The 11,756-nt window shown below is 42.0% G+C and overlaps 1 protein-coding gene across 9 annotated transcripts in view; it reads left to right on the top strand.

The window, feature by feature from the left end:
* Window positions 1–11,355, top strand: part of LOC129778586 (uncharacterized) — a 108,243-nt gene extending 96,888 nt beyond the window's left edge. For all 9 annotated transcript variants that reach the window (XM_055785573.1, XM_055785570.1, XM_055785571.1 and 6 more), the window contains one exon: window positions 10,992–11,355. In XM_055785573.1, the coding sequence (XP_055641548.1) occupies window positions 10,992–11,078 (87 nt within the window). In that variant the 3' untranslated portion in view covers window positions 11,079–11,355. The remainder of the gene's footprint in view (window positions 1–10,991) is intronic.
* Window positions 11,356–11,756: the final 401 nt, after the last annotated feature.

Here is an 11,756-nt window from a genome sequence, read left to right on the forward strand (position 1 = left end):
TCGTGAGATTTTTGAACCATGTTTTAGCTCTATGTATTAATGGGACATTGTGGTCGCTTTCGGGGAGTGACAAGTGACGGATGGCTTTATTGGTGATGGCTTTTGTTACCAGGTGGGTGAAGGGAAGTTGCCCACTTTCTGCCATTACAGCAAGAGTGGGACTGGTGGGAAAAGCGCCAATTGCGAGCCTAATTGCTTTATTGTAAATTGGTTGAATGGTGTTTAACACCCTGTCCCCTCCACGGCTGAAGGTGCCTATTCCGTAAAGGATTTGTGGGACCAACCAAACATTTACAACATTTAGCAACGTCTTTCTATGACCAGAGGCTAGGTTGCCTGCGATAGACTTGATGATGTTCAATTTCTTTCTGGTGGCTATTTTGGTCTTTTGGGAGTGTGATAGGAAGTTGAGTTTCTTGTCGAAAGTAACCCCTAGTATTTTCAATGTCCTCATTGTAGGGATCGGGATTTTGTTGAGCTGAAGATAGGTTCTCCTTCTGAGAGCTTTTCCGATATGTATGTGTTTGGATTTCTCCGGGGAAATTTTAAAACCTGTTTTTAGAGCCCAGTTTTGGATGGAGTCTAAGGTTTTTTGAAGCCTCTTTCTCTGAATTAAGCCGAAGCAGCTCGTAGAGATAAGAGTGATGTCATCTGCATAGACTATGACCTTTATATGGTCCGGGATAATCTCGAATAGAGATTGCATGGCAATGTTGAAGAGGGTTGGTGAAAGTGCTGAGCCTTGTGGGAAGCCGTTTTCTGGGATTTTTAGAGAAGATTGGTGGTTGTTAATAACGGTTTTGAAAGACCGGTTTTCTAGAAAACTTTTAACGAAGAGACCTAATCTCCCACGAATCCCCCAGTCGAAAAGGCTTTTCAGCACTGGGTACCTCCATGCCCGATCGAAGGCCTTGGATAAATCCAGGGAAACAATATCAATGTGGTGTAATTTTTCAGTTGCGTCGTCTAGGATTTTTTCGATTGCTACAAGGCAATCTTCTGTACCTTTTCCCGCACGGAAGGCGAATTGTCTGGGATCAATCAGCTTATTTGACTCTAGAAAAGTCGTTAAGCGTCGATTGACCATTTTTTCCAAGACTTTCCCAACACAACTTAGGAGAGTGATGGGGCGGAAATTGTCAAGAAGATGGTTGTTCATGTCTGGTTTCGGGATACAGATCATTAAACCCTCTTTCCAGCAACTGGGGAGGGTTCCACTGTCCCAGACTTTGTTGAGGAGCTTCAGAAGTGCTTTTTTCCCGAGATGGGGTAGATTCTTAAGCATAGGGTAGCTAATGTCATCAGGTCCTGTGGATCCTTGTTTGACTTTGTTCAGTACCCAATCGAGCTCTTTGAGGGAGAGGTTTTTGTTGAAGTCAAATTCCACATCGGTATGAAAATCGATGGGAATTCTTTCGCATTCCGTTTTGTGGGTTAGAAAGGTTTGGTCGTAGTTTTGATTGGAGGAGGCGGAAGCAAAGAAATCTCCAAACGCCTCGGCGATGATTTTCCGGTCATTGGTGTATTGACCGTTAATTAGAAGATTATATTCTTTGCTTCTTTTCTTTCCATGAAGCCTGCCAATCTTACTCCATAAATCCTTTGTTGACGCGTTGGGATTAATTTCGCTGACGAATTTAACCCAACTGTTGTGCTTGGCTGTGTTGATAGCAGTCTTAGCTTCTTTGCGAGCCCTTTGGAACTCTGCAAGCAGAGTGGGTCTCAGTGGGCTGTCCGGATGGGCCTTTCTTAATTTGCGTAGGGCCTTACGTCGACCTTTGATCGCTGCCTTCAGCTCAGGCGACCACCATGGGACACATTTCCTGCCAGGGATGCCACTGGTTCTGGGGATGTGCACCATTGCAACTTCTAGGACAACTTTGGAGAATTCCTTGGCTGTCCAATCTCGTTTAGCGGAGAGGCGGTTTTCAATGTCAAACTGATAGCCAGCCCAGTCAGCGTATTCAAATTTCCATCTTGGCCTTGTTGAAAACTCTGGAGAAGTTTGGCCGAAGGAAGTGAAGATTGGAAAATGATCGCTTCCGCAAGTATCATCGTGGATGTTCCAAGAAAGTTTTGAAGATAGTTTGTCTGATACTATAGTGAGATCGATGGCTGAAGTAGTACCAGAATAATGGATTCTGGTGTGTTGGCCGTTGTTAAGAAGGAGAAGAGAATGGTCGGATATGAAATCCTCAATGATGGATCCTTTTCGATCGAGGTATGCACCTCCCCAGGCGTATGAGTGGGCGTTGAAATCACCCATAAGCATGATTGGGGCGGGAAGTTGGGCGAACAGATGGTCCAGTTGGCCGCGTAGAGTGTTCGGATCGGAATCATTAGTGATGTAGATGCTAACGACGGTGATTGGAAAGGGGTGTTTAATGCGCACTACCACTGCCTGAAGATCAGTGGTAATGGGAAGAAGATCATGTGGAGTGCCATCTTTGATTGCGATTGCAACTCCGTTTTTTGAGGGGTTGGGACCCTCTTTGAAATATGTGATATATTTTGAGATGAAGTGTTTATCGAAGTTGTTTGGAGTCATAGTTTCTTGAAGGGCTATGACTGTGGGATTAGAGTTTGAAATAAGCATTTTCAGTTCTAGAATATTTCGTCGGATACTTCTGATGTTCCATTGTATCCCGAATTTCTGTGTTGGAGTGAATGTGTTGGTGTTTTTAACTCTAATTCCTAAGTCTTAATTGTGTGTATGTTTGAACTATTCAAAGAGAATTAGTTCGATGGTCCTTTACCCTTGGAAAGAGAAGCTTTCTTTGAGGTATTGGTGTTGTTTTTGTTTGGTGTAGAAGTCTTTGGAGTGTTTGTTGTGTTTGTGTTGTTTTTTGTTGAATGTGCGTTGCTGTTGTTGTTATTGTTGTTTTTTGTTTGATGTGTGTTGTTGTTTTCTGTTGGTGTTGTGTTGTTATTTGTTGGTGGTGTAGTTCTTTGTTCATTCTTAGTTCTTTTCTTGTCCTTGTTTGTTTGGATTTCATCTTCGGATTTTTGATCTGAATCTGAAGATGATCCTTTCGCCATTTTTCTTTTATTTTTATTTTTGTTTGGAACATCAGAAGTGTCCATTGAAATGACTGATTCGTTTTCAGATTCCGTTGTTGAGCTGTCGGTTGTCGACTCTGTCATGGAAGTATCGATTGTAGTGTCAATTGGGGGAGTGCTTTCGCGGCTAGAAGAGGCCGAAGCGGCCGAGGCGCAGTTACATTTGCAGTTGCAGCTGGGTGTTGGCTTTTGCAAGTTGGAGAGTCTGTCTTGCAGAACACTTGCAAAAGTTGGTCCATTATTTTGACCGTTGTGTTTTTCTTTCGCCTCTTTGTAGGAGATACCATAATCGATTCTGATTTTTGTGATGTTGTTCTCGGTTTGCCATACGGGGCATTTCCTATTCGAAGAGGAATGGTCCCCTTGGCAATTCAAGCAAAATGCTGAAGCGTTGCAGGTTTTAATTCCATCCTTTTGTTCTGGATGTTCCTGTCCACAATTTCGGCAAAGCGGGTTCTCGCGTTTGCATCGTTTGCTAGTATGTCCAAATTTGTAACACTTAAAGCATTGCATTGGGTTGGGGTAGAAATTTCTAGTCCCAGCCCGAATAAATCCAAAATTAATGAAATCGGGAACAACAGTTCCACGAATCGTCAAAATAAGAGTGGCAGTTGGTACAACAATATTGTTCTCCTTTCTGGTGATGCGCTTGACATCGATCACACCTTGATCGGAAAGCTCTGTCACCAGTTCGGATTCTTTGATGTCCATGACATCACGACAAGTAACAACACATTTGCGTTGGTTAAGGGTTGGGTGGTAAATCACTTCAATAGGGGTTTCATCAATTAATTTGTTGATTAAGAGGAGCTTACCAATGATATCTTCGTCCTTGGCCGTAAGGATATATTGCGTCCTCTTCTTGTCGTCTCGTTGCGGTCGCGCTGTGTAGTACTTCTTTCCTACAGCGTTGGCGATCGTCTTACTCACGACGAACGGGTTAGTCGGAATCACGTTCTCTCCTGTGGCACGTAGTAACAGGATCTGTAGGTTGCCGTTCAGTGGATCGGCCCATCTTGGAGCAGTACGTTGGGTAGGTTTACCCTCGTACAAATTTGTAGCCCGGCCTCCCGGAGACCCGGAGCTACTGGAAGCCATGCTGTTGTCAGGCTATCCCCTAGGTATAGCCGACAAGTGGGTTAATCTTCAGATGAAAACACTGAGAAATTTTGTTGGGTCTTTACACTTGGGGATATGTGTCCAGAAATTCGCACTTTTTTAGCAAGAGCACAGAACCACCAATTATCGCGAATAAACTTCCAAAATTATTTTAAAACTGTTTTTCCTACTGTCACTTCACTGTCTGTATGCGCGTGTTATTTCTTTTTTTTTTTTTTTTTTTTTAATTATAACTAGAGATCACTACAATCACTACAAAATAATTGGCAACACTCCCCGGAAAAAGGGGGCGTGGCGTCAGTGACGCCGTAAAAAGCGCGCGCTTTTCCGGTTTGCCGGTAAGCGCCCGCTCTCCACGGTCGAAACGAGCTATTGCCTTTTCCCGCTCTCCTTCTGCTGCCACTTAAAGATAATTAAAAATAACTCCTTCGGAATCGCCAGGGGGAGACGTCCTAGTCCGCTGTCCAAAACGCCAAACTGCCGAGCTGAAAAAAACGTGACCTTCTCGGTCGGAGGTTAAAATCAGTATGATGTATTTTTTTGCCATCGCTCCCTTTTAACGGTCATTCGTTCGTCTCGTTGGACTCGCCCCTTTGCCTGAGTCTGCCGATTTGTCTCTATCCTGTGAGTGTGTACCGCTAGAGTATAAAACACGCGGACCCCAAAAAAATATCTTATTTTCTTTCAAACCGTAAACCCGTGTGGTTGTACGGCATCGGCATCGTGTACTCAACAAAGGAGGAAAAGAGAAGGGAAAGGCAAAATCCCGCTCGAACCGTGGTGGTCTGCAATTTCCCGTAGGTGTATCCGCCAATTGCACCGGAAAAGGTTGCTAGGTCGAGCGCGTTAGTACCAGTGTACCAGTCCACCTAGCCGGCGTTATATAGTTTCGGCCGCCGGAGTGATCGAGTTAGCTGGCAAAGCTGCTCGCGACGATAAGAAAACCTGCATTCGGAACAGAACACATTCGGTTCGGCGGACATCAAGACAACAGGCAGTTGCAGCGAATGGCGAGTGGCAAACGCAATCGCAAAACGGCATCAGGTAGCAGAAGAAAAAAGTTTGTTCTTTATACAAACTGCTTTGGCGGCAAATCCAGAACAAGGCGGCATCGAGGGCGTTCGAAATGGTTTTTTTCAAAACCACGAGTACTAAGTTTTCTAAATTGGAACCATTCCATAAAACAAGGCGCTTTTCAGGGCCATTAAACCTTCCAAAAAAGAGTTTAGGAAATAAAGTTCAATGCTTTCTAAAACATTATCCAAAATAATAATAAAACACAAATTGATGTTTTCATAATTTGTTTGCCAGGATTTGATGAGTATGTGAATTTGGCAGTTGTTCTGAGCTTATTGATAGTTGGGAACTTGCCTGATTATTCATTTTTCACCAATTCTTAAATTGTTTCCAGATTTAAAGTACAGTAATCTACAATTAGTTCGACATTTAGCTAATTGGACGGACATGTAATGCGACTTATTTAGTTGGACATTTTTGTAAACATAGAGATCCAAATTATGACCCCACATTGAAAGTCGACACTGTACCACTGTCATCGCAAATGTTCAATTACAGGTTAAAATTACCTCCAATCCGGCACTGAGTGGTGGTAATGCGACGTGCCATTGAATGTAATTTACTGTAAAATATGTCACAAGCTGGATGGGAAGAAATTTTCCAACTGTGAAAGCTGTGGCGAGTGACAACAAATCGCTAAACAGGAAGGTTTAGCCGAACAAGATGGGAATATCGAGTGATAACAGAAACACAACACCAAAGGTTCTTTTCAGAACCATCAACATATTCATAAAGAGTAAACAGTAAACTAATCCATTTTTCAGGTAGATAGGTAGGTATTCACGTAGGTGAAGAAAATAAAACAATATATTTAAAATATATATTTAACAAAAGCTGTCCCCTTTGTATAGTCCTACGTCACTCCGGTTATGTCCCCGACATTACCCACCCGTCTTTTTTTTTTTTTTTTTGACAACCCTAATCGTCATGCTAAGTAGTGTGATTGTGATCCGTATTTTCCATTAATTCGTTTGATAACCTTACTTTTAGGCCGAGATGACATTGCCTCGGAGCACGCACGAAAATTTGATTGTACGAAGAGAAACAAACAATATTGTTCGATAGAAGCTGGCGATTTCGAACGAAGCAAGGGGGACGGAATGTAACCACACCAATACAATTCAATGTGGTCGTTTACTTTCACTATTGCATACAATTCGTACGACCACATTTCCACACCCATGTCACCTCCGCATTATTGTTGTTCCGTTGGAGTTTGGTGCATATTTGTTCTAGTTAGCGCGTGAAACGTATCGCGAGTGTAGTGCTATTTTTTGTTATGTTGATACTGATTAGCATCTACCAAGTTCCTTCCATGCCAAATTTTCCGTCTGAAGTGACATCTTCAGGGTTAAAGGAGAACCAATACTTTGTATATCGTGTAGGTATACTTGTAACCGATTTTCTAGTTCGATCGTGCGATACATCAGTTCAATATGAATTCGACTTGCCATTCATGTGCAAATGATATCACGGATTCGCACGTTACTTGTCGCGGATTTTTCGAAGCGAAATTCCATCATTCCTGCTGCGATATCCCCTCATCAGCATTCGACGAAGTTTTGAAGAATAATAATATATTCTGGATGTGCAAGTCTTACAGTCGTCGCTTAGGAACTGACGACGTTGAAGTTGTTCGTCTTGTGGATAAAGGACGCGAGGTGAGCACTCTATCGTTTATCTCCTTCAAAATCGGATTGAATCAAGCCCTAAAGCCCTCTCTCCTTCGACCTGGTCGAGAGGAATCTACTACCGCGAATTCCAAGACAACTGGTCCAATGTTCATCTCAGACGTCGCGGCCTTGCTGTCGAATCTGTAGCCGAGGTCCTCCAACTCGATATTTCAGACAAATACATTTATTATGAGGAACTTCCACTTCCTGATCGCCATTCCGCTCCCAGAAATGTTCAACATTCAAAGAAACGTTCAACACAACAAAGTACCATGGAAGACCTCGACCGCTTTGACCCTGTCGCGCTTCCAGCCAGCAGCCACCACAGTCGTCCCGGACCTGTGGTCAGAAGTCGAGAGGGGATCTTCCAAATCCAATTTGCAGGCGAGTACACAAATTACGAAGATCCCCCGATGACATCTCTTCGGTTTCTAGATCTACACCATTACCAAATCGTCCGAACTCTGCAGAAATATGCTCTGCTCTGTATTTATTACCAGAATGTCGGAGGTACTAATTGGTGCAGTGCTCACTACCATCTCTCGTGTTCGTGTGAAGTCTACGATATCATCGTCCTCACTGAGACCTGGTTGGATAATCGCACGAATTCGCATCAACTGATTGGTCCAGGCTACGATGTCTTTCGAGCTGACTGTAGTCCATTAAATAGACGATATAGAACACAAGGAGGTGTTGCTATTGATGTTCGCCGAAGCTGGAAGGCGCTTTGACTGGCAGAACAAACTGCATGAAGAATGGCGAACGTCTATCCTCATATTTCGCATCGTTTTGTGGAACGCCACAGGGCAGCCATCCCGGTTTACTTGTTTTTTATGTCACTTCAACGATTGTAATAATTTACTAGAGGGTCATATCGCATATATTGTGAATAATACATTGATACAACTAGTATTTATTCTTCGAACGATGAAAACATTCACAGACATTTACTGTCTGAAGGCTATTTACTGTGACCTCGTTCGTTCCATATTGGATTATTGCTCTACCGTCTGGAACCCGTACTACCAGAACAGCGCGTACCGCATCGGAAACGTGCAACGGCTGTTTATTCGCTTCGCTCTGCGTTTACTACCGTGGCGAAATTCGCATAGTCTACCCAGCAATGAAAGCCGCTGCCAGCTCATCAACTTAGACACTCTGGAAGTGCGTAGGGACACTGCCCGTGCCATGATGAAATCTGACGTTTTAACCTCAAGAATAGACTGTCCAGCCATTCTCCAAAGGACTAATCTTCTGACTCGTCCAAGGCAGATTCGGAATACGGCACATCTCTGGTTTGCCACCCGCGAACTGTGCTGTTACTGGCTTGCTGCGCATTTCAACCATGTAGTCTCTATGTTTGACTTTAACTTATCTCGTGATTGCATTAAGCGTGAATTTTTAATGTTCTTAGACCTTGACATTGGACAACTTACTCAGGCAAATTTTTAATGTTATAATATTTTTGTAAAGCTAAGTTAGGTACTGGGCCTTCGAGCCTGTTGGTGAATAAACATACAGGAAAATCTGTTTTTGTGCGATTTTTTTCGTGCGGTTTTCTGTTCTTGTGCGTTTTTTTTTTTGTGCGGGTATATGAAAAGAGGCATATTTGACGAAGTTATCGTCTATTTAGTTTTTTCGATCGTTTATATGCATTTCAGTGCGAAGAAAAAGCATATTTGCGTCTAAATTATCCACTTCTGAAATCATTCCCATCCTTCCATCAAATGCTCTAAGTTACGCATGCCATGATTTCTAACAGCAACAAGTTTCGACATGCAATTAAAAGCACAACACAGCCAATCGCAACCGAGAAGGAAAACTTTCTCATCGCAAAGCAAGGAAAAAAAAGGAAATCGAACGATGAACGGCGTGGATTTGAGTTATTTTCTTGGGGGAAACTTTTTTTTATGCGGTCCGTATCTACCGCACAAAACAAGTTTTTTTCAAATTGTGTACCGAACACGATTTTTTAAAGTTACTGATGAAGTTTTACACGATTATTTTGTGCGGTCCCTATCCCCCGCACAAAGAAAGGATTGCCTGTAAAAAAAACCCGTTGATTGAGTTGATGGATAACCGACGCGAATTGGTTTCGTTGATTGACAAACAACTAAACCAATTAGCGTTTCTTGTTTTATTTTTGTGAACCAAGTGAATTTTGAGGTGAAGTTCAAACTTCAAAACTTCAAAAATGAAAATAATGAATGAAAATTTATTCAAACTCCAGTTTAACCATTGAGCGGAAAAAACCGCGATGATGATGATGATGATGATAATGGTCCCACCGCATACCCCTGCAATGGTTTGAGCAGGACGATTTATCTTTAAGATAATATTAAATTTTAATAATGTTCATGAAAACCCAGTATGCAAAATAAAACGAGCTGGTTCTGTTGCAGACATAAATTAACTATCATAAGAATATCAAGAAATAGCCAAAAACTGAAAAAAATGACCCCAAGACATGTCAAGCAAATTTCCAACCCGGGGAGAATGATCGGGAATTGAACCCGATATTTTGAAGTTTCCACTGGAGACTTATTCTGAGATCTGCCACAGTACAGAAAAAACCTTGATATAACCATCTGCTAATACGATAGCTTTCGAGTATTCCGACGGAGCTATCCCGAGATTGAATCCGGTTTCCACTGCAGATCATAAAAAAAATTACATTGCATATCTGTTTTCGCCATAGTTCAGATTTCACATGCATGACGCGAAGGAAATAAGAGCAACGGTAATAATCGTAGAGAAAAAAGTGTAATGTAACAAAAGCCTACTAGAAATATTCTGACGCGAATGAGATAAAACACACAAGGCGGGGCGGATGTGTACGGTTCCTCATTCGCTGCGTTGGCTCGATGGAGATGTTGCGCCGCCTCGGTTTTGTGAGAGTATTAGTGTTTATGCGCTTTTGAAATGTGTACATAAAGGAAGGCAATAATAAATGTACTACCAGGTGAGCCAATACGTGAAAACCACTCTCTTGGGTCATGTAGCTGCGGATCTTCGAATTCCATCCAAATTATCGAGAAATGCAATATTTCAGACGTTTGTGATCAACTTCTCTCTTCCTCTCGCTCAGGTAAACATCCCCTCTTTAGATACCACCCCTCTAATCCGCTTACTGTCCAAACAGTTGTACCTTGTACCATAGACTAGTCTTGCATCCGTCTATAGAAATATAATTATGGCAGCTAGTGAAGCCGTCGAAAGCCGCTGAATGTGTTTTATATCAAGCTCCTGCTGCGACTTGTCATTGCGAAAATCGCGCGGGAGAGCAGTCTAGTGTGTTTCCCCGCTAAGGAATCGAGGCGGCCCTAAGCCGCTGAGGTGACGCGATCCGAGTCGGCCGCTGTCGGAAGCGGCGGTCTTTCGCATGTAAACCTGATTGCCACTGATTGCCCAGTTATTTTGAAACATAGGTTACGATCCTTTAGTAAGGCGTAGTGCACAAATTACGTAAGGCAAAAAATCCGGATTTTGGACCGCCTCCCCACCACGTAACGGAATTTCCTATCTCTTATACACATTAAGTAACGCAACCTCAGCCTGCCCACCTGTGCGTTACGTAAATTGTGCACGACGCCTAAGGTTCGACCGAGTTTTGATGAGTGCCGGATGGCATACGTTTGCCTGGTGCATTATATTAGTCCGATTAATTTTTGTTCTGAAATATATCTTTAATTGTAATTCAAAAGTATTGCACCATGCTCTGAAGAAATCTCCACACATATGGGTATTTTGGTTTGGACAAATAGCTATTTTTGGAAATGTTAGGGTAATAAAAACAATGCGCTTATTATACCCATGAAGTTTTTCCGCGTCAGTAGGGTTTTGTGACAATATGCTTTCTTTTCTGCGGTTATTTCCATTGCTCTCATTTCCTTCGCGATTTTTTCCGGGAATCGTTCAACTATAGCGATTCATAAATTCCACCGCTCGACATCGAGGTTTTCACACCTTTTCTGTTTCGTATCATGCACTCGAAGCATACAGTGAAAGAGAATCGTACCCAATTCAAACAAAGTTAATTAATGGTTTTCTTTTCATTTACAGGATTGGTTCTCACGACAACAACTAGTGGTGCTGGTGTTAATAATTAACATAGCATTGGCGATAATGTTTTTCAAAATGCTAACATAGCGCAAATCGATCTTTTGTTTGCATTTTAATCATTTTCTGAATATAAAAAAGAGCATAAATGATAATGATATTCAAGCGAACATTATGGAATAACTCTGACAACAACAACAATGTGTGCTAAAACCGTCATCACAGCCATGAGACTTCTCTACTTATTGGATTCAGGATTCAGCGAGCGACTATCGAACGACAATGAAGTGAACCCTGAAACTCAATATATCGAACGATTGCAGTTGGTAGTGTTATAAAAAAATTAAATTATATATTTCTTAATGTTTACCCTGGTTTTATTTTAGTGTAAATTACTTCCAGCTTCCTATTTTGTTGCATTTCTACCCATTGAATTATATGTTTCCAATCATGATTTATATGAGTACATGAGCATCTATCTTTTGGTGCAGTATGTCGTGTGGCTATGAAGTAACGAGACTCACGTTGCAAAACACTTTATTTTAATTCATCCAACATTATATAAGTCATAGAAATATTGATCTTTTCGCAAGATCCGGCGAATAAGACGTTGTCTTCGCGTAAAACTCATGACATGTCTTTCCACGATTTGGGTCGTTAGCTCTCTATCTTTTTATAATAAAAGGTATTTAATAGTATAACCTTGAAGAACCAATTTTTCCGAAACTGTCTTTTGGTTTTGGCGTCGAAGGCGATCCTGTAACATGT

This window comes from Toxorhynchites rutilus, chromosome 3 (assembly GCF_029784135.1).
Source record: "Toxorhynchites rutilus septentrionalis strain SRP chromosome 3, ASM2978413v1, whole genome shotgun sequence".
Taxonomy (NCBI): domain Eukaryota; kingdom Metazoa; phylum Arthropoda; class Insecta; order Diptera; family Culicidae; genus Toxorhynchites; species Toxorhynchites rutilus.